At 42.3% G+C, this 23,746-nt stretch overlaps 1 protein-coding gene across 1 annotated transcript in view; it reads right to left on the bottom strand.

Annotated features, from left to right (window-relative positions):
- Window positions 1-23,746, bottom strand: part of NME9 (NME/NM23 family member 9) — a 153,130-nt gene that overhangs the window by 2,259 nt on the left and 127,125 nt on the right. Inside the window, 2 exon segments of the mRNA XM_057488382.1 lie at window positions 503-595; window positions 891-973. Coding sequence (XP_057344365.1) covers window positions 503-595; window positions 891-973 — 176 coding nt within the window.

The following is a 23,746-nucleotide window of genomic DNA, read 5'->3' as shown; positions in this document are numbered from 1 at the left end:
CATTTCACTAGGTCCCAGTGTGATGCCCGTCCACCCCCACCAACCCCGCTAGAGGTGGGGCTGTGACCCAGGCTAGGTCCCTAGACCGTCTCTCCAAGGAGGTGAGTCATAAGCAGAAGCCAGTGGAAAGTGGCTTAATCTGCATTATCTAGAGTAACAGTTCCTGCCATTTACTCCTGAGATCCCCGCAACTGTCGGTTCTCTCCAATCCTGGTTCACCTCCTTCAACTCCCTTTCTTCAATTCTGGGAGCTGTGGAGTGTCCTTCCAATGAAGTCTTTATTTCATCACTTAAGTTAGAGTCAGAATGTCTTCCCTGCACCCAAAGAAGCCTTACCCAGTGCAGCCTGGAATCATTACTCTGAGAGCAAATTCACAGCCCACTTGCTGTTCATATTCTTATTCTTCATAACAGTGTATTTCCTCCCAAACTAATGTCAGTCTATGATGTGGGAAGAAAAGAGATGAGAGTGTGGAGGACACGTGGAAGCAGGCGAGCTGACCTGTCCAGCTCTGTGTTGGTAGAAAAGTCACATTTCTGCCTCGGTCATTGTTCTCTCTTCATCTGTTACAACGTCAAACCCAGCTTCCTGGATCTGTAAAATATATGTAAATATAAATTCTGAAAGGGTAACTCACGCCCAATTCACATTTAAATGTGTTAAAATCAAAAGATAATAAGCAAGAGATAACAGTGAAAGTAGTGGAGACCCTCAACCATAGCATATCTGTACTGATTAGATGTAAAACTTTTAATTTACTTGGATGGGATGTTGGGGAAAACAGAGAAGCCTTCTTTCCCCACGAGGCCACCCTGCATGATGGCCCCACCCGCGTTTCCAGCAGAAGGGACCTGAGGACAGTCTGTAGGGCAGGTGTCGGCTCTCTTACCTTCATAATAATCTCATCGGTCTTTCCACGGACCACTGCATCTGGTTTAATGATTGCCAAGGTACAGGCCTTCTGTGATGAAGCTGCAGTAGGCCAAGGATGGGGTGTCCATCACCCGTTTGAGGTGCTCAGGAGGCCGCCCACAGGGGCCGTGCGGCCCAGGCGCACAGCTCCCAGGGTTCCCTCACCGGGCCTCGTGGCTGTGCCCCTGGACTCCGGCAGAGGCACTGCTCTGGTTCCAGACCTCCCCCTCAACCTGGCTGAAGGATAGAGACTTTCAAGGGACACGAACTTGGGAGAAGTGGGATGGAGGGAGGGAGGGAGGCAGGCATGGAAATGGGGGCAGAGATCAAAGCCTTCTGAGGAACAGAAACTCAGAAACAGCTAAAGAGTGGCCTGGAAGGGGGCAGCTGGAGCAGAGGCAACACAGAGTGGCCGCTCTTGTCCCTTCCTGCCATTCCCTGTGACCTTGACCCCTGACCGCTGGATATTGCATCCTCCTCCTGCTCCATTGGCTGCTTTGCCAGGGCTTTGTCTTCACCATCCAGCATGCCGCCAGCCAGGCTGCCCCAGGCCTGATCGCCAGGCCTTCCCAGCGCCGGCCCACACTACCCGACCGCGACTTCAGTCTTCTCATCTCAGTTGAGATTCTCCGGAGAGAAGACCAGATTGGCCGCCTTGTAGCTTGGAGCCAAGGCACCAGTCATAGCTCACTGGCCAGTCTACCGACTGGCTCTCCTGGGGCCAGCGTCCAGGTCCGTGAGCTGTGGTGAGGAGTGAGGTGCCACGATCGCCATCCACAGCTCAGGCCTGCAGAAGCTCTAGGGGGTCCTGTGTCCAGCCCATGAGCCCATCTTTCTTGTGCTTCTGTTTGTATGAACGTGGCCTTGGTGACCTACCTATGCTCTCCACAGACCCTGTACCCCCCATAGCCCATTCTCTGTTCTCAACTTTCACATCAGCTCATTGCAATGAAACCAGACAGTATCTGCATTTGAGGAAGGCTTCCTACTCTGAAAATCTCAAAAAGATGTGTAGCACAAAGTTGTGAATCATTTTAAGCAACAAATCTATCCATTTTTCTGTGAGTACTAACATCCTATGAACACTTGGACTTGAAGAGCACTGCTCCTTAGCTGCAACAATTCGGGGAAGTGCTGCTTTAGGCTCGCGGTTCTTAAAGGGTGGTCCTGGAAAAAGTCGCATAAGCATCATCTGGAAACCTGTTAAAAATGCAAGTCTTTGGAACCCATCTCAGACCTACTGAATCAGAAACTTGAGGAGGGGAGGCCCAGACATCTCTGTGTTTTAATGAGTCTTCCAGGAGATTCTGATGCAGCTAACATTTGAGGAATAGGAAGTTTCCAACAAAAGAAGACTCAAGATTAATCCTTTGCATCAACACAGGCTGTCTTGTGTGCGGGAATCCAAACGTTTTTCATGGTTCCTTGCGGGCTATGGAGGAGAATGCTGCTGACCAGCAGACCTGGAATAACTCTGCCAAGGTCGGAAATAAATGCTCTGGGAGCAAAAGCTACACGCAACCCCCAAGCCAGAGAGGTGGTAAGAGCCAGGCTAAGACTCAAGAGGTTGGCAGCATCTGAAAGAACCAAGAGGGAGCTATTGCAGCAAAATGGTGGACCAACCAGCCAGTTCTGCAAAGACCAAGCCTAAAGGGAGGGCCCAGTGAGCTTCCTGCAAAGTAGAAAGGAAGGAGGCAAACAGCACTTTGATGTTGAAGCTGTCTTCTTGAATATTTGCATGAAATGCAATTGTTTTCAATGCTTAACTTGAAAGATGAAATTGTCTTGAAGCTTTCTCTCTACCTAACTACTGGCTAGCTGACTTAGACCTCATGAAGATGCTACAGATAAATTTAAAAAGAAGATAAACCAGCTATTTTGCAAATCTCTAAAGATTTCTGGACATATTTCAACACAACTACATAAAGCTACTTGGCCCATTTCATTATTCAGAAAATATTTGAGAATTAGAGATTATTCCAGATTTCCTTTGTGCAATAGCCTCTAATATGTGAGTTTGATGGAAACATTCTTTTGAAATGGCTAAGATGTTGTAGTGATAAACTGAAACCACTTGAGGGCAGTAAAAGCACATTTCTTGCCTGTGTACTGCAGATAAATTAATTATGACTTGAAAATTGAACACTTTGCCAAAATGTCTTTTTTTTTTTTTTTTGTACTTCTAACTTGATCTAGAGTTATTATCCCCCACCTCCACAGGTCATATTCCTAACGAGTTTCTTGTAAGTAGAACAACAAAAATGTTTCAGACACATTCTTTTTGTTTCTTTTTTTATCAGCTCTATTTTGCTGTCACTTACAATGAATGTAATTCTGAGGAATAGCTCAATCAGTCACAAGTTCAATTTCTTCACTTAAAAAAAATCCCTTAAGTTCAGGTAAGTGTACCACACATATGTAGGCATGCACATGTGTGTGTGTTTGTGTGTGTGTATTTACCCAGAGCAGTCTGAGTAAATAAAAGTAGTTGTAACCTTTATGGTGAACAAGCAGAACATTCTGGGTGACATTCATAAAGGACATTTATTCTTTCCCATCACTGCCCTGCAAGCCCGCTCTGTTGCTGTGTCTGTTTCTTTTTCATCACCCCCTTGGATAAAATCTTGGGCAGGTCCCATAATTTCTCAGATGTTAAAAAAGGTTTTCAAGTTACTTTTATTCCCCCCACAAAACTCTCCATTTCAATAACTGCAATGTCCATCTTGTATAATACTTAAAATTCCAAACTTCATGTAAAGTTTAACTTCTCCATTTTGTTGCTTACCCCTGGAAGCCTGAAGTAGGGAGAAGTGAGGTAGTCACAAACATTCAGGTCCCTTACCCTGCCAAGGATCTACACACCTTCCCACTCACCAGGCTGCCTCTGACTCCTGGGAGGTTGAAAAGAGGGAGAGCGAAGGGAGGTAAGGAGCAAGAAGTAGCTCCTTTCCTTGACATCTCTGTAATCTGACACTGATTTTCTCCAGCTGTGGCAGAAGTTTAAATTTACCTGTTTCTCTTGAGGCTGCTTTGAGAGCTTTGGGGAGCTGTGTAATTGTGCTCCTGGATCCAGGGCCAGTTTCATGGGTGTGAGACTTAGTTTAATGCTCTGTCATTGCCATCTTGAAAAGTTCAATAATTTTTTGAGCAAGAGACCCTGCATTTTCATTTTTCACTGGGCCCCACAAGTTACCAACCTGGCCCTGACTGAGCCCCTTCAGCTACAGCTCTATTGCCGGGCAATGCCTCTCCTTCAGCTGACAATTTATTCATCTCCCTCAGCCTCTTCCTAGTCAGATTGTGTTCTTGACAGAAACCCCCTTGGTCAGGATCCCATGGATAAAGACCATAAGCCACTAACCCTAGTTAGGATCTGTTTTTGCTCCTGAGAAGTAAGCACTTTTGGGGGGCATAGTTACTGCAAACCTCTGTGCAAGTGCAACAGGCCATCACAGAACCTCTCCCGGGAAGGAGATTGTTTGCCTCAGGCATGAGTCAGATGATTCAGGTCTGTTCCTAAGCAACAAGTCTCATACTCCTTGAAGCTCCTCCTCCTGCATATAAATATTAGTGCTTCTTCTAACTCCTGCATATAAATCCATGCTGCTTCTAACTCCCTGACTTCTTGAACCTCAATTCTTCTACTTTCAAGATGGGTGAGAAACTTAGGTTCAATGCGTATGCAGGGTCTGCGTAGGGAGTTTAGCTTCACTTAGGAAATCTCAAGTTCTTGCCCCCTGCTGTTTTGTTCTCAGCCTTTCAGAAACAGAGACTTTAGAAAGAGTCCCAGTATAAGGCCCAGCCACACCATTTATAATGATGATGTTTCACTCAGAATTGGAGATACTGAAATTAAAATTTTTTAAATAGTCCCAGCTCTGTGAGGATAATACCTTCATCAATAGGAGAATTTCCATTTAACAAAAATTTTGAGCACCCTCTTTGTGTAGGAACCAGTAATGAGTTATACTGATAGGCAAATTATTAAGAAATCCATGCACTTTTTGGGAGCTCACAGTTAGAAAATGGGGAACCCAAGTAGACAATTTTCCAAAGTAAGATGGGTGACGATAAAGTTTTGTCATGAGTTTTGTATGTTTCCTGAGCTTGCTGGCAGGGGTGGGGGGTTGTGGAGCTTCTTCTCTGAAGGTTCCTGGTTGGCGGATGGCTATTAAAAGTTTTTTAAATATGACTTCCTCCCCCTCAGCTCTGAGTCTCTGGCTCCATCATATATACAGGGTGGAGTCCCAACTGATCTTCCTTCCATGGGGGTACATTCTCCCCATAAACTATTTTATGCCTTTTCAAAAAACTAAATTCCATGGCAGGGCTTTGCACAAGGCATCTTGAACTTCTTCTATCTCGTTGCTATGGTGAATCAATATTAGAGCTAATAGACAAGACTGTTTCAGCTTCTCCTTCAGTGCAGGACAGGCAGTACACAAAGAGACATGGATGGGCATCAGGTTTTCACTGGGCCATTAAAGGACAGAGTCTAAAGCTAGTGGAAGCATTATTAGTGACACTGGATGTCTTGACTTGGAAGCCTATTATCTTTTTTTCCCATTGGAGAGTTCCTAATATGACTAATAAAAATCTATTAAATCTCTTGGATATGGATGCCTTTGGAAATGTTAGGGACATCTAGATCTTCACCCAGTAACAAAAATTCCCAGATTAACTGACTCCAAAAAATACCCTCTTTGGCTGGAAGGAAACAAGGCCGAGGGGAGAGAAGGGAGGGTTGCAGTTTGGAATTTCCTGTGTGTAGCAATTATAAACTGGTGCATAGCTGGAAAAAAAGTTGTCTAGATTTTGTCTTTTTGGTACTAAAGACAGAAAATCAGTGCATACTGATTACCAGGCTTGATGGCTAGATCATTTCTCAGATAGGCTGACTTACTGGGTGACATTTTTCTTGGAGGCCAGTCACATTTTGTGTAAATATCTCCTGCCGTGGCGGAGCCAAACCTCGCCCTCTGATTGTCCCTGGCGCGTTTCCTCCCTGGAGCACTGACGTCATCATGCGTCACTCTCAGCATGAGGGAGCAGCAAAGCTGAAGCAGCATCAACTGCTTCCACAGCCTGTGCACTGGGGTTAGAAAGCTGTACCATTGCCATTAATTAATGATAAGTTCTCCATTCTCAGGAAAGGATTCTCACATTTTTGGGAAATACATAGATCTACCCTGAGAGGAGTGCTTGAATTTCTCCCACCATTCTCATCTGTAACTCGTCTTTCCAAACGGTCTGTTTGTCAGTCCTTTCTCTGCACCCAGGGAGAGATTAGGTTTAAAGTTGTAGAATCCTATGAGGTACTCCTGGGTGGCTGGTTTGTAGCAGACACCCTGAATGCCCTAGTTCTTCATTACCTTGGAAACACAAGAGTTCCCATCCTACCTGTATATTCCCACCACGCAAAAGTTGTAGCAAAAGGTGTTGTTTGGTGAGCCAAGGTCATTGATCCTGGGGGGTGGCCAACTGGGGGCATCTCCTTGGTAACCAAGAATGTCCAGAGGCCTTGTCTCCTTGGGACAGTGGTCTTGCTGGGAGGGGAGGGGCCCCAGGTAGTCACTAGGCTAGTTGCTGTACTATAAAAGCTGGATACATGTGGATCCCAGTGGTACATACTTTGTCTAGTCAGCCACTCCTGGCCTCCCTGTACTTAAGTTTCCCCAATAAACCTCTGCCTCAATCTCTGTCTCTGGGTCTTTCCTTCTGTCTCTCCAGACCATCGTCCACTGCTGGCTTTGAGGTCAGCCAGGGCACAGCAACACAAAACCTCAGCTGCTGTTGGTACATCTCTGGTGGAAGGCCTGGATTATCAAACATGTCTCTGCCACCCCAGCATTGAGAGTCCCATCCAATTTCTACACCAAACTGAGGGTGTCAGTGGTCTGAGGGTGGAACCTTCCTGACTGTTTGTCTTCTCTGGCTGGACCCTGACCAGTAACGAGTGATTAAATCATGCCCCTATGGCTTGCTGACCTCACAGGATTATCCCATCCCATCTGTCGGGAAAGAATTGGGAAGTGAGAATGTTGTTACCAGTCTGCTCTTGAACAGATCCTCCAAATATGTATGCCTTAAATTTAACCATGTAGCCCACTTCAGTGCTAAACTGTCTAGTTTATGAATTGGGGATTGAGCTTTTAGCCATCGACTAGCAAATGCCAGAGTTTTCTTTCTGCAGTTAATTAATTTTTAAAAATATAATACCAAATATAGGACTTGAGCCAACATCAAAATGCTTAAGTATAATACTTACTGAGATTAGTACATTTCAAATGGATATATTTTGGTTGAGACAGAGATTCTCAACCCTGGCAAAATAGAAGTCAACTGGGGAGATTTTATAAGGAAAACAGATTACTTAAATCATAATTTCTGCATTTTAAAAAATCTCACAGGTGGTTCTCATAATCAGCCAAGGCTAAGAGCCACTGGTCTAGGGTTGAGAGTATTTGCTCCAAATTTCCCTGGAGGTGGCAGGGTCAGCCCTCTCCCACAGCTGCCAAGGGGATAAGACTACAGATGGGAGTGCTGACCAAACGCTCACAAGTCAGATCAGTAAGCGACACAGGATCCAGGTGTAATTTTTGATTGATGGCCTTAAGTACCAGCTGAACTTCCAAAACATCTTTGCTTCTCTAAATCTACTGGGAGGAGGCCAGCAGGTAAGGAGAGACTTTCCCCTGATGAGAAACTGCATCTGCTATATAATTAACAGAGGCATAGGCTCAGCAGAACTAATACTTCCTTGGAAATATTTTCTACTCTGCCTCCTTGAGACAGTCTAACTCTCTAAGGATACAGTTTTCCCCCCCCAAAGTCTTTCCAAATGCAATCATATTACCTAAACATTCCAACGCCTTCAAATGCCATCCCATACCAGTTACTAGTAGGTAGATGGTATCTGGAGAAATCCTGATACATTGTTTCAGACTGTAAAGAATTTCCTCTGGACAAATACTAAATTCTCACTTCCTTCAGCTTCATGATAGCCATTCTTTAAATCTAGCAGTCAGAACCACTGTCTCTGTTGGAAAGCCCAGGGCATGCCAGCATCAAGGTGTACTGGTCAGATGTAGATAATTTGTTTAGTATATGACATTCAATACCTAGTTTTAATCTTTCTAGATTTCTCAAGGCTCATTTGGATTCCAAAACTCAGTTCTGTCATGGTTACAAGGTCTTTAATATGGTCTGATGGCTTTTTAATCATATTCCTTAAAGAGTCAAGCGTTTCATAATTATGTTCTATGCTGTACCCATTTCCAATAGCTCTATCCCTCTCTTAGAGTATAACACATTCCTACCAGGTAACTTCCCTATTGTTCTTCTATTCATGCATTCTAAGGAGCCACTGAAGCCCACATTGTTTAAACTCAGCTTTCAGGCTCTTCTTAATTTGGAAACATTAGCTGGGACACGTAGGAAATGATATCTTTGTGACTTCTGCCATCTGTGAGTCTCAATAATCACATGGGTAGGTATAGCCACATTCTGTTATTAGAACATAGTATCACAATGACCACAATCACTTTTTAATATTAAAAAGTGTGGGCCAACCGAAATCAAAATTTCACTGAACATTCTAATTCAAAGCCTTGCCTTTTTTATGACTACACATGCCCCTCTTCTGGTTCAGATTCCTCCAAAATCAGACTGTGGAGAGACGAGATTAGAAGAAAGAAGCAGCAATCTTTTTGCATAACTTATCTTGCTCCAGTCCCTGGTCTTTGATGTCTATGGGTGGCAAGTCCCCTAAGAGTGACCTTTATGGCCACAAGTAGGAGTCCTTCGGGATCTATAATGAGTGTCCTCACTTAGAGTTGTCTGGTGTGGGGTGCTTGCCAGTAGACTTTTGTAACTGCTTCACAACTCCAACTTGCTTCTGGGGTCTTCTTACCTAAATGATGGCCCTCTGGATTGGAGACTGGTGAAATCCGTCAAACCTAATGTCCCTTGACTGATGAGAAACTCCCATGTCCTTGCCGGGCTAAGGAACACTACACTGGGGTTGCTTATTCCTAATCTTCACTGATCTGGACTAACTCAGCAAGCATTTCATCTACTCAATCTTCTGGATAAGAAACAGCTTAAGCCATTATGGTCACATGTGCATTTGAAGTTCCAGGGCATATGACTGGTCTCCTAAGAACTCTCTTACTGGGCTGTACCCTGTAGACATTGTCTTCTTTACTGATTACACAACAAACATTTTAAGTATGTGACCATTATCCTTGTTTGGTCTTCTTTTTTTTTTGTAGATAATTATTTTTTTATTGAAGGGTAGTTGACACACAGTACCACATTACATTAGTTTCAGGTGTACAACATAGTGATTCAACATTTATATACATGACAATTTTAGGTACCAGCTATCACCATACCAAGCTGTTACAATATCTTGACTATATTCATTACATCCCGGTCACCCATTATTTTACCATTGGAAGTGTATACATTTTTTTTTTTTTTGTGAGGGCATCTCTCATATTTATTGATCAAATGGTCGTTAACAACAATAAAATTCTGTACAGGGGAGTCAATGCTCAATGCACAATCATTAATCCACCCCAAGCCTAATTTTCGTCAGTCTCCAATCTTCTGAGGCATAACAAACAAGCTCTTACATGGAGAACAAATTCTTACATAGTGAATAAGTTCCTACATGGTGAACAGTACAAGGGCAGTCACCACAGAAACCTTCGGTTTTGCTCATGCATTATGAACTATAAACAGTCAGTTCAAATATGAATACTCATTTAATTTCTGTACTTGATTTATATGTGGATACCACATTTCTCTCTCCATTATTATCATTTTTAATAAAATGCTGAAGTGGTAGGTAGATACAAAATAAAGGTAGAAAACATAGTTTAGTGTTGTAAGAGAGCAAATGTAGATGATCAAGTGTGTGCCTGTAGACTATGTGTCAATCCAAGCTAGACAAGGGCAATAAAACATCCACGTATGCAGAAGATTTCTTTCAGAACGGGGGGGTGAGGTTCTAAGCCTCACCTCTGTTGATCCCCAATTTCTCACCTGATGCCCCCCCCTGCGACTGTGCCTGTCTTAGGTTGTTCCTCCCTTGAGGAATCTTACCCGTCTCTGGCTAACCAGTCATCTTCCGGGGCCATACAGGGAAATGTAAAGTTGGTAAGTGAGAGAGAAGCCCTATTGTTTGAAATGGTTAGCTTTTTATTTCTTTGCATATCCATGCCCTGTAGCTTCTATGCCCAGCATTTGTCCCAAGGCACCCTTACCACTTGGAAGAATTATGATACTCGGCAAATCTGATATGAGGCACGAATTCTATTTAAGGGTTGTAATTAGGAAGGAAGAAGAAAAGCTATAGAAGTAGCAGGCGGCAGAAAACCTGGGAAGATTGACCATCTCCTTGACATAACTTCTTGCAGAGTAACCCCAGCATGCATAGGTTTTAAGCTACCACTTAAATTGCGCACACACATTAACATAATAGGAGTATAGTTACTCAACCAAAGCATACCTGTAATTACCAGCCATCTCCAGTGAAACCAAGAAAACCAGTTAGGCACCTTAGGCATTTGTGAAAACTTATCTATGATATGGTGGATATTGTCCAACTGAACTTGAACAGTCTGAGAGAAATCAGACAAATTAAAACAACCCATTCCTGGGGAATGTTCACATCCCTTATGTTCTTTTAACAGTAAATAGTCTGTAGTTGAAAGATTTTGGAGTGCTACAATTTGCACTTCTCCTAATTCTTGGTTGAGTTCCAACAGTATAGATCCAGTCAAACTTGTTGTTTTACTGTATGCACAGGCCAGCTTAGATATCTCCTTCTTCATTCCCATGGCAAGTCCAGGAACTGGTGGGATGAGTGCATCTACAGCTGTAGCAGTGCGTGGATCTTTGTTGGGGTTTTTTGATGATCATCTTCTGGCATGAGTCTTCCAGAGAGTGCTGATGTTGGAAGTTCTTTTTCATATCGTATCTTAGTTCATTTTCGGGGTAGCCCAATTAGGCTTTGATCCTCTGTATAAACACAAACAGACCCTTTGCCTACACCTTTATATGCCCTCCATACTCTTGTGTAGAACTCATTGGAGGTCACCACACAGGAACTGCCCTTTTTTTTTTTGGTATCACTAATCTACACTTAGATGACGAATATTATGTTTACTAGGCTCTCCCCTATACCAGGTCCCCCCTATAAACCCCTTTACAGTCACTGTCCATCAGCATAGCAAAATGTTGTAGAATCCCTACTTGCCTTCTCTGTGTTGTACAGCCCTCCCTTTTCTCCTACCCCCCCATGCATGCTAATCTTAATACCCCCCTACTTCTCGCCCCCCACTTCTCCCTCCCTACCCACCCACCCTCCCCAGTCCCTTTCCCTTTGGTACCTGTTAGTCCATTCTTGAGTTGTGTGATTCTGGTGCTGTTTTGTTCCTTCAGTTTTTCCTTTGTTCTTATATTCCACAGATGAGTGAAATCATTTGGTATTTCTCTTTCTCCGCTTGGCTTGTTTCACTGAGCAAAATACCCTCCAGCTCCATCCATGTTGCTGCAAATGATTGGATTTGCCCTTTTCTTATGGCTGAGTAGTATTCCATTGTGTATATGTACCACATCTTCTTTATCCATTCATCTATCGATGGACATTTAGGTTGCTTCCAATTCTTGGCTATTGTAAATAGTGCTGCGATAAACATAGGGGTGCACTGATCTTTCTCAAACTTGATTGCTGCATTCTTAGGGTAAATTCCTAGGAGTGCAATTCCTGGGTCAAATGGTAAGTCTGTTTTGAGCATTTTGATGTACCTCCGTACTGCTTTCCACAATGGTTGAACTAACTTACATTCCCACCAGCAGTGTAGGAGGGTTCCCCTTTCTCCACAGCCTCGCCAACATTTGTTGTTGTTTGTCTTTTGGATGGCAGCCATCCTTACTGGTGTGAGGTGATACCTCATTGTAGTTTTAATTTGCATTTCTCTGATAATTAGCGATGTGGAGCATCTTTTCATGTGTCTGTTGGCCATCTGTATTTCTTTTTTGGAGAACTGTTCAGTTCCTCTGCCCATTTTTTAATTGGGTTATTTGTTTTTTTTTGTTGAGGCGTGTGAGCTCTTTATATATTCTGGACGTCAAGCCTTTATCGGATGTGTCATTTTCAAATATATTCTCCCATACTGTAGGGTTCCTTTTTGTTCTATTGATGGTGTCTTTTGCTGTACAGAAGCTTTTCAGCTTAATATAGTCCCACTTACTCATTTTTGCTGTTGTTTTCCTTGCCCGGGGAAATATGTTCACGAAGAGGTCACTCATGTTTATGTCTAAGAGGTTTTTGCCTATGTTTTCTTCCAAGAGTTTAATGGTTTCATGACTTACATTCAGGTCTTTGATCCATTTTGAGTTTACTTTTGTATATGGGGTTAGACAATGGTCCAGTTTCATTCTCCTACATGTAGCTGTCTTGTTTGGTCTTCTACTCTAAGAATTTCCTTTGAGAGAGAAACTGATTGGATGAGATATTTAAACCTAATTTTATCTGCTGTGGTCCAGGAGATGGTGTTACGTGCTCATTGCCCAGTTAGGAGTTTCTCTGGGAGCCGAGTCTCTAGTCACATGACTTGAACAGATTTATTAAAGGTGAGTGGGGCAGAGTGGAAAGGATGATTTCTCATGTGATTATACCTCCAATGTCTAGTTCTCCAAGGTATAAACATCAAAAGTAGGAAGGAAGAACTCAGAAAATGGGATACCTATGATGGGGAGGAAAAATTTTCCTCTACCCTTCAAAAGTTGTTCCCTCTGATCTAAGAATTAGAGTGAGACAGACTAACAGGAGAAAATATTTAATTTCATATGTACAGAAGCCCACATACACAAGAAAAGTAAAATGAAGTGTATATGCCATCCTGAGCCAGGGGCCTAGGACTTCAAGGGGAAGACAATTCCCAGGGCAGTAAGATGAGCAGATATTTTGGTGGTTTGGGGTGAGTAACACTACAATAAATGGACAACTACACCCACATGGTTTAGAATACTGTAGATGAGAGCAGTAAAAACTGACAAACACATGATCTTGGCAGACAGAAGAAGCAGACCCCGTCTTGAGACCATACTTTTCATGTGCAGTGGCCTTTGTAGCAGTCAGCTAACCCATGGATCACACAAACTAGGAGTTAGGATTTGAAGTTACTATGCTTCTTTTAGTTGTGGAGTTTAAATGTGCATTGGTGCTTTTTTTCTTCCTGATTGATGCTTTTAATTTCTTTGTTTATAAGCTTAGGAATTGTGATTAGGATATATGGACACCTCGTTTAAAAAAAAAATTCCAGTTTTCTGGGGAAAAAGTTCTACAGGAAAGAGATGGACATTTGACTATTACTGTAAGCACTGGAGATCTTAGGAATAATGCAGAACTCTTATTTAGTGTGGGATGGGTGAAAATAATACTTTTAAAGCAGCTATGAAGTACCCAAATCTTCACTTTATTCCTCTTGTTGTGGGATACAATTTGGAGAAAATTGTTTTTTTCTCCTATACTGTCTGGTTGCTGACCTAGATGTAAGTGGCTTTCATCCTTTATGAAGGAGGGGAGAGTCAGCATTTGGAGCTGGGTACAGATATGTAGCTGAGAAAGAGGAAATCAATTGAATTCTGAAGAGATATGTTAAAATTCCTATGAGCCAGGCATCTTTTGAAAGCCAAGCCTTATAAGAGCCAAGCTTTTTGAGATCACAAAGGATTTTTGAGCTACAAAAGGCTAAGCCTCAGGAGACTTCTGACTTTGGAACCTTGATGATAAGTAGGCAAAAAAAAATTGCATGTTGACATAAGAGTAATTTCCCACACAAAAGGGAATGAAGTTTAGGAAGTGAGTGGGAAGAGTGGTATCTGAGAGGAAGGGGCTGGATTTTGGAAAACAAGGGTGACTGAAGTGGAGCTTTATACCCTACCCTTAGCCCATCCAAGCTCTGGCCGGGGCACATGCAGACCACAGGTAGACTTGGCAGGGACCTTGAATCAGAGGAGACAAGTTTTCTATGGAGCCTGAGGGACTGCGAGACTGGAAGATAAATCCTCCCAGAGTACATGTTCCCAGCCAAAGTCATCACTGTCTAGTGACAGAAGAGTAGAATCAGAGACGTTTCATCAGACATGGCCACAGATACCCTGTGCCAAGTCTCTCACAATTTTGCACTAGCACAGAACATTTTTCAGAAGTGTTCTGTGTCCTTGAGAAGAGGCACAACAGAACTGACTGGGAATTTAGACAAATCTTATAGGTGGGATAAGCAGGATGTGAAGTGACCTTCAATATGGCAGAGGGAAGGCAGAGGGGAATATGAACGCTATGGCCACGGGGGTAAGCAGGCTAGAGGCTGATGAACAAATGGCAGCAGATCTCACAGGCTAAGAAAAAGTGAAGTAAAGGAGTAGACACATCTGCCTTTCAACGTACACCAGTGTGTACTGAACCCCTCCAAAAAGTAGTTTGTCATCCCCTACAGAAAAGGCATGAAAACAATCTGCAGTTCACTATTTGCTCAAAAGAGAGAAAAATGTCTTAGGCCTTCTCATAAATACACAGTGACCTCCAGCAGAGGGAGGTGAGAAATCTTTCAATTATTCATAAAGTCTTGTGTAGTCATGGGCTGTTTTGAAGAAATGGATTCTGAACAAGGACAATTATTTACAAATTCCAAGAAAGCGTTTAAGTAGACTAAATAAATACTATTTGAAGAGGGCAGAGAGGGAGAAAAGTGGAAAGTAAATACTAGGGATGATATCTGAAACTGCCATTGCCTTCCCAAATGGCCCTGATGTCCCATTAATAGAATCTGGGCATTGATTGCAGAAAAGGGAATAGAGAGAGTTGAAAGTAAATTTTCAATAGTTCCTACGTGGTTGAAACAATCCTTATGGTATAAACAGGAATATTGAAAACCAAGTCTTACTAGTACAACAGCCCAAATTATGATAAATAAAGGATTTTTAGGAAGAAAATTTCTAGAATGCAAAGACCACCAAGCTTTGAGATTAGCAACCCCGAGAGGAAGAATGCAGGACAATATAAAGGTAGTTTGCTCAAGTCAGAAGAGACAGAAGTTCACCCTGCGGTCGTGAGGGACAGCCTCACAGGACCCAGGACTAGACCTCGGAGGTGTGTGTCGTGTCTAAGAATGGGAGCTTTCAGCCACCCTCCTCCCTCCACTGACCCCAGAGCACCGTGCAATAAATAATCAGTGCCACTGGAGTGACATCATCTACATAGTCTGGGTGGCCAGGCTCACAAAACCACCACAGCTTATGAAGAGTCAGGAGGCAAGTTGAGTAAAATATTAAAACACCTGTAAGGAAAATGAAATTATGAAGTTTTTGAATGTAGAAAAAAATAGAGAACAAAAAGATACCAGTGTACCTTCCTCCAAACTTTATCAGAAATCAAGGTTGCCTTATTTCACTGGACTTAAAAAAAAATAAATATAAGTAGTTCAATTACACCTTTGTTCCACACCCATTCCATTCTTCTCTTGAAAACAGTTGGCCTTAGTATAGATGTGAATCCTAATGCAATAGATCAAAGAAGAGACTGGAGCTCAGGAGCCAGGCCTGGATCCGGGGCCAGGGCTGCCTGGGCCTGTGCCTGGGTCTAGGTCTCAGGCTAGGGCTGTGCCGAGCCGAGCCAGGGCCTTAGCCAAAGCTGTAATTTTCTATCTATAAGTGGAAGTCAGGGCTGCCTCAGAGCTGCAAAGGCCTCACTCTGATCAAGTCAGTAGATATCAGGAGTTGTATCTAGAGCTGCTCTGGAAAGGTCACTGAACTACAAGTGACAAAGAATTTCTTACCAGCAAAGCCATTAACCCCTTTCAGACTCAGACTTCCCTTAAAACTCAGAAATCTTGATATCTGAATTAAAATTTTATCAAGAGATGAACAAAAGTGCAGATGCAGCCTTATTGCAGAGAGTCTTCTTTTGCAGTTAGAAAACATTCAGTTTTTTTAGTTCTTTTAAGTGCCAAGTAATTTCCAGTTTTTCATATTTTACGTTTTAAAGTAATAATTCATATTTTAATGAAACATGTTTCCTTTGGTTGTTATTGATATTGTTTTTGGAGTTGAGTGATTATTACTGTAAAGTCATTCCAAAATGTTATGGATTTGTTATTTTATAAAAATGGATCATAGTTTATAGTTATTCATGCTGGAGATGGTGTAACACACCTTGAGATGGTGTAACACACTCTTTCAATTCCAGCTCTGCCTTTAACTTGACTTTGAACATGTCGGTTACACTTAGCACCTCCCTTATAACTAACAGCATTGCTTTGTGGAGTTGTGAACAGCCCATCAGTTAGTAAAAACAATGTGCAGAATAAACTAGCCTCACTCTTGGAATATCCATTCCCTTCATAACCACCACGACCCGCCAGGCCTCACTGCTGGAATTCTTCTCCTAGAAAATACAATGTACTCTGAGCAACTCTGTTGTTTGAGTTGACCAGAAGTAGTTGTGAATAATCTGGAGACTGTAAAATATTCCACACTAACTTGCTGAAGTATAAGTTACTACCCCAATTTAGACTCATTTTGCTTCTGTTTGATCTTGGTAAGAAAAAACAACCATGAAATGAGGTTCTATGATGTGCCTGGCACTTAAAACTCATTTACTCACCCAATTTTCATAATGAACCACAAAGATGTGTTATTATCCCTATTTAATATGAGGAATATGAGCCTGAGAGAGGTTTAATGACTCCCCCTTGGCTGTATTCTGTGTGTATGTATCCCGACCACACGAAGATTTGAAGTTACTATCCTCTGACCTTGCATAGGCGCTGTCTGGCCTCTTGCTGTTCTCTGACTGCTGGCATACTTACAGAGGTGACAATTCTCCCTGTCGTAATCAAGTCTTTTGCCTTTGATTTCTAAACTTTACTAAGTTCCTCTGCCCCTCAGCTTTCCTTGAAATTGCTATTTAACTCTTTCTGTGTTGAATCTGAACCCCGTGTCTGTGATCCATTATTAGCTATTCTCTTGGAGTGGTACCTAAAGCTAGAATTTTTAACGGATGTAAAAAAGGTGATTTAATTTTGTGGAACTAAATAAAGGAAGCCTCATTTAAAAATGGAGCCAGGAGACCCGCAGGGGGAGCTCTCATGCTCTAACACACCTGTCAATTGCAGACTCAAAAGGAAGGCAAGTACCTTGTATTCCTAACAGGAAGAAGCCTAGTTTACTACTTTAGTAGAGGAAGGAAAAATTTCTCCTTGCCCAGCAACAAACTCTGCCTGTAACAAAATACCATAACTCAGCCAATGAGAAAGCGTCCCACCCTGAACGCTTGCTTTCCTGCAATGGACTTTCCTTCAAAGCAGGCTCTCTCAGCTTCCTCCTCTCATCCATAAAGTAACATTCCTCTCCTTTGGTCTCTGGACTTGCCTTTGCTTTGCCATAGCTTGCATCTTGTGAATTGCAATCCTCAGCTATTTCTGAATAAATCCATCTTGCTGTTAAACAACTGGCTGTTTTACTTTTAAGGTAAACAGTTTGGATTTATGTAGTGATGTAGAAATTAAGATGTGTGATATCTTAAAACTTAAACCAAGAAAAAGGAAAACAGCACTTACTGACTTTTCACGAGGGCATGTATCTGTGAGTGTGTGTGTGTGTGTGTGTGTTTATTCAAGATAAATCACAAATCGTGAGGCAATGTCTTATTCCCATCTAGAATTATACACTGCTGCCTATGGCAGTCTGTTTGGTTTTTAAAGAATGAAAACTAATTTTAATATTGGACTAAAGCATTTCCAGAGAAGGAAAATCTGTTGCTAAGACATCATATAATTCAAATTTCATTTGTATTCCACTTTGAATAGCATTGCCTGAGGCATTGCTTTATCTAGGAGCACAGATGGTAGAAATGTGTTTATATATTCACATTGTTTATATTCCATATCAATTTCATTCATAATCTTTGGCACTGTCAATTGAGACAGGTTTAATTACTGAGACTTTTTAATATGTGTAGAAATAACCTGTTCAGTTGCCCAAGTAAACAAATCCAGGAAATTCGGGGTCCTGAGAAAGTCATTTGTTATGACCTTGAAAAGTTAATGTAGCAAAGAAAATCAAGAAGAAAGATTTTGTCAGCAGATTATTATTCAACATTATTTTTGGGCAAAGGATGAATATTAAAGAGTAAAACAGAAAGCCTTAGCAGCACTAGCCCTTCACATGACCAATATCGTGATGATGGTTGTCCTGGCCACCAGGGTCTATGGGACTATGCACCATCTTCAAGTGGCCATCAGGACCTTGGCCTCTGGAATCACACTACGAAAGAATGAGAACTCTATTTTTCTTTTACTATTTTTAATGAAGTGTAACATCTAAACCTTTAACTTGATGAAGCACAGGCTATTCATAACAGAGTGCTAAGGAATGATGATAAGGAAAAATGGTAAGAAATACCACCAAGTCTTATTAAGGTAACTGTGAAAAGGAATTCTCTATTCAGAACTAGATTTACGTATAATAAATTGTCTAAATGTTAACCTGTTGTAAATTCTGTGGTGTTGGGAAAATAAAACAAGAAATTAACTCATGCCTAAAATCTCACACCATCTTTGTGTTTGCTTCAGGTTAGAGTTCTAAACTCTCATAACTGCAAATAACTCTCCCTAAAAGGTGATGCCATATAGAAACATGGTACAAAGTTGCTGAAAGGAGAAGCAGCGCGGGGTGGTGTGAGTGAGCTCAGGAGGGAGAGCCACCTCACAAGTCCATGTGTGCTCATTTGCTTGGGGGGACAGCCAGTTCATCCACCGGCGGGAATGAACATCTGGCACAGGTTTTCCCAGGAGAGAAAGAGAGCAAACAGAGAGCAAGCCATCCCCAAAGAAAGTAATGCCAGGTGGCAGGGAAAGCCTAGATGCACAAAATTATAGGTAGGAGGGAGCCCAGAGGCCATTCAGGCCCATCTAAGACATGAACACTCTAAGCATGTCTAAAACACAGGGCATAGCCAGTGATGGGGAACACATTACTTCTGAAGGCAAGCCATCCAGTTTTCAGACAAAGGATAGAAAGTTACTCTGTCTGCAACTGAACATTAACTCAGTTCCCTTCTAACCACTGGACAAGTTCTTCCTGTAAGCCATGACAGACTAAATCTAATTCCTCTTCCTTATGAAAAATTTTCAAGTAGTTGTAAATAGCATCCATTTACTCCTCTCCCCGATATGTCAGGCTGAGTCCCTCTTTGCTTGAAGTTAAGTTCCCTTCCCTGTTGCTTATTATGAGAGCAGGATGGAGCCCTTTGGAATCATGTTGGGTGGAATCGAACTTCCATATCCTTCCCTTGGGCAGTATGTTAGACCCCACTGGTACTTTGCCGCCTCATTGAGAAGGGAGTGGTAATACTGAACTTTAGACGTTGCAGTAGGGATTAAAAACTGACTTTCAAATATAGTAATAGATGATACATCATGATAAGGACAAAACAACTGCAAAATAAAAAATACATACCTTAAAACAATTTTAGAAATCATATTATTTGTAGTAGTATTGATACTGATATTCTGAGACTTGTATGTACACTGGAAAAAAGCAAGTGAGAAAATTATGTTATATTGTAAATATATCATTCCCTATGTTTTTGAAAACCAGATTTCTTAGCATGAGAAAAAGAAGATAATTTCAAGTCTGGTGTATTTTATCTTAAATTGTTTTGCTTATGATGTATTCTTTTCTTAAAAAATGGTGTCCACTGCATGTCCACACAAGTCATGGCATACCGATATCCTTCTGATATGGGCAGAGGCCCATTGTAGTGTATCTGCCACCTGACAAGGGGTATCAGCCCCTTTACTATTGTCTCATGTTGCTGCAGGACGAGGTGTAAGTCCATCTTAGAGCACACAAGGCACTCCTTCCAGAGTCTACTGACTTCTTCAAAGCCCCACCAACAGGCTACAGCCAACATTGTCTTTTACCCCACATGCAACAAACGCTGATGTATGGGCCACATCAGAGGCAGGCTTTCCTTCTAGCCAGCACATCTGGGCCAATGTGTCTGCTTCATCATTCCCTGGGGATGCCAAAGAGTCACATGATACATGGTAACTGTCTTAGTCTGACCAGTTGCCCATAGGTCTTGCCACGACTCTTGTCCCCAGAGGGACCAGTGACCAACCATCCAGTTGGCATGGTACCATGTCAGTAGCCACAGGGTCAAGCCCCAATAGACGGCCCAGCTGTCAGTGCAGACAACTAAATGAAAGGGCTCCTGGGTGATCAAGAGCCATACTGCCTGCAGCTCAGCCCATTGGCTGCTCTTCCCCTCTCCATCCTCCATCCATATTGTCTCAGTTTTAGGATGGAAAGTCACAGCCCTCCACTTCAGGAGCCATCCATGACTGGAGCTGTCTGTATACCAAGTATCTTCAGGTATAGGGGCTTTTCCTTCCTGATAATGACTCTTGGTTACCAATGGCTAAAAAGCACGTTCTTCCTGCTTTCCACTGGCTTATGTCACTGGCCCCAATAAGCACTGGAGTTCCCCACTTAAGGGGCTAGTGGGTAGGGCACTATGCTACTGTAAATATGTACCCCATTTGACCAGTGTAGCCAGTTGCTCCATGCTTCTCCATGGCCTTTGGGTCCAGTCTTGCACCCACCCTGCAATTTGATAGGTAATTATTACCTTCTTCAGAGCTGTTTCAGTAATGGGCTCTGTAGCCAGCAAGGCATGGTACACAGCAGCGAGTTGCTTCTCTGTCAAGGTGTACCAGATCTCTGCTCCTTTCCATAGTTGTGACAAGAATCCAATAGGTTGGCATGTCCATTCAAGCCACTGCCAAAGGCCGCATAACCATCTTCAGTTACATGAACATTTAGCTCGCAGGGCCTTGATGAGTCCATTACACTCAAGGCCTGTATGGCCCTGACTGCTTGCTTAGCAGCAGTAAAAGCAGCTGCACATGTCTCATCCCAGTCCCACCTGATGTTCTTTCAAACCAACCAGTATAAGGGCTTCAGAATTTGTGCCAAGTGCTGGATAAACATTCGTCAGTAGCCTAAAAGACCCAAAAACCCAGCAAGAGATTTTGGAAATATTGCAGTTTTACCCACAATACACAATTTGCAAGTATGGCTAAATTATCATAATTATGAAAACAAAATCCTTAAAAATTCTCCTGGAGGACTTGTCAACACTTCAAAATACATCTGTAGACATCAGTTTGAAAAATATGGAACAGCTCTTACATTATCATTATATAGGTGTAAAAGCTAAATCGAGAGAGGTGAGGGGACCTTTTCCAGGGTCACCAATGAGTTTCAGGCAGAAACAATGCATGTGTGTGTGTACATGTAACATGGTTTGTGCCCACCTGGTTTTCACTGCTTTCAATTTTGAAACTATGTACTATATTTAAATGTCATATTCATATCTAAGTCTGGGACACCACTTGGGAAAATGGCATTGTGATTTATTACAATGTTTGTGTTCTTTCTCTTATTCATTTCCTTTAAGAATCCACTCACCTATTCAAACATGGAAAGCTAAAAATCAATTGCCCAACAGAAAAGAAAACAAAACAAAATCAAATCCCCTAATTCATGGAAGAACTCTGTGTAATACAAAATGTAAAATGAAAGAGATGAAATAAGTAATGAAAAATTACATCAAATATATTGATTAATGATATTGTAGTCTAGGAATTACCTGTTTAAATATTTAAAATTTAAGAACTTATAAGACAAAATCAGTGTTGATCTATTAGTTACCAGAATATGTCACTGGATCTTTTACAAGATCTCACTGGACCTTTTACAACCTACAAACATTAGTATTTAAAGTTTAGGCAAATATAGGTATGATGAGATCATCAGCAATGGAGTCCACATCTCCACCAGAGCATTTCTAAGGCCAAGAAGATTCCATACTAATTAATGGGCCACTTCTTCTCTCAGGTAATTAACAACCCAGTTTATTTTGTAAGAAATGATAAAGAAATGTTTCAAAATCTATTCAAGGAACATGGAATGAATACAAAGTAGCCCCCAGTCAAACTGCTTCATATAGCATTTTTTGAAAATTGCTTCAGAGATCCAATTTCTACAAAGTTCATAAAAATAGAAACATTAAAATTCTTGAAACATATAGTTTATAAAGTACTTTCACTCTTAGAAGTTTAGAAATTAAAAGAACTATTGTCCTTTGTTCAAAGATGCTAGATTTTTTTCTAACATCTATTCTTTAAATATTTTATTTCTAGCTTTTCTACCATTTATTTCTAGTTTAAAATATATTTTGTATACTCAACTGATGAAAGCTTAGACATTTTTCTAAGCCACTTTAAAAGAGATATTAAAAGTTGATCTTATTGGATACACACACACACACACACACACACACACACACACACACACATATATATAGTAAGACCACTACATAACTGCAATTTTACCTTGTGCTGGTAAATGCTTTCTAGAGAACACAAGGGGGCAAAGAACAAAAGAAAGAAAATAATCCTCAAGTCTGTGGCTGTTTTATTCTAGTGAAAAGTTTTTTTTAAACTGAATGGACCTTGTTTTATTTATTTTCTTTTTACTGAATTTTATCTTGCTCTCTCCTATGAGAGCAATTTTAGAGTTTCTTTGCACAATACTGGAAAATTGCATATAAAAATCAAAACTCATTTGAAAGTCCCATTTTATCTCTTATTTTCTTCTAAGAGATAGAAAAAACTGTGTTAAAATTATACATTATGGAGGATCACGGGAAGATGGCGGCATGAGTAGTTCAGAGGAAATCTCCTCCCCAAAACATATATATTTATGAAAATACAATAAATACAACTATTCCTAAAAGAGACACCAGTGGATGCAGTACAACAGCCAGGATACATCTACATCTGTGAGAACTCAGCATCACACGAAGGGGGTAAGATACAAGCCGCGGCCAGGCAGGACCCGAACGCTCCCCCACCCCAGAACCCGGTGGGAAGAAAGCAGTTGGAACGGGGAGGGAGTGAAAGCCCAGGATTGCTAAACAACCAGCTCTAGAAATCCGCACCCAGAGCGCAGACACAAGGTGCACAGGGTGCTGGATATTAGAGAAACGGAAAAGCAAAACCTGTGGGCAGGTCCCCACAACTGGCGCCCCCGAGACAAAAGAAAAGCGAGTGCTGTCTGGAAGTCTTAAAGAGACAGGGACCCCATAGCTGGACGAAGTCGTCCCAGCACACTTAGCCAGCAGCTGGGAATCCTGGGGAACCTTAGGCACCCTAAACCCTGGGGAGACAGTGCAGCTCTGAAGCCCCTCACGGCACTAAGCAGCCTGCCAGTCATTCCTCCAACTGGCGCAGACCCCGACATACCAGCCCAGTAGCAGGAGAGTGGGAGCGCGTGCCGGGGGTGGCGGCGCCAGAAGGGACTGGGAGCAGATTGCATGCGCCAATGGCGCCAGAGGAGACCAGGAGAGGCTTGTGTGAGCCTGCAGCGGAAGCAACCGAACAGCCCGGGTACAGCTCGAGCACACCAGCGGCAGTGGAGCCAGAGGAGTACGGGAGAGGTCTGCGCGGGAGAGCCACGCGCGCACCTGCAGTGGAGCCAGAGGGAGCAGGCAGACTCCCAGCAGCCGACCAGAATCCCAACCCAATGCACAGCTGCCCGGGCCAGACCCAAAGGCTGCTGCTGGCACACAAATGCCTGGCAGGGGCGCCACTACCATGGAGGAGCGTACCTGGCATGCCTGCCACTCCCCGCAGGGCTCTGTGCTGCTCTGACGGACACCCCGCCCACAGCAGCTTAGGGGACTAA

Source organism: Manis pentadactyla, chromosome 1, assembly GCF_030020395.1.
Source record: "Manis pentadactyla isolate mManPen7 chromosome 1, mManPen7.hap1, whole genome shotgun sequence".
NCBI classification, from domain to species: domain Eukaryota; kingdom Metazoa; phylum Chordata; class Mammalia; order Pholidota; family Manidae; genus Manis; species Manis pentadactyla.
The sequence above is the reverse complement of the archived record's forward strand: the minus strand, read 5'-3'. Positions and strand labels throughout refer to the sequence as shown.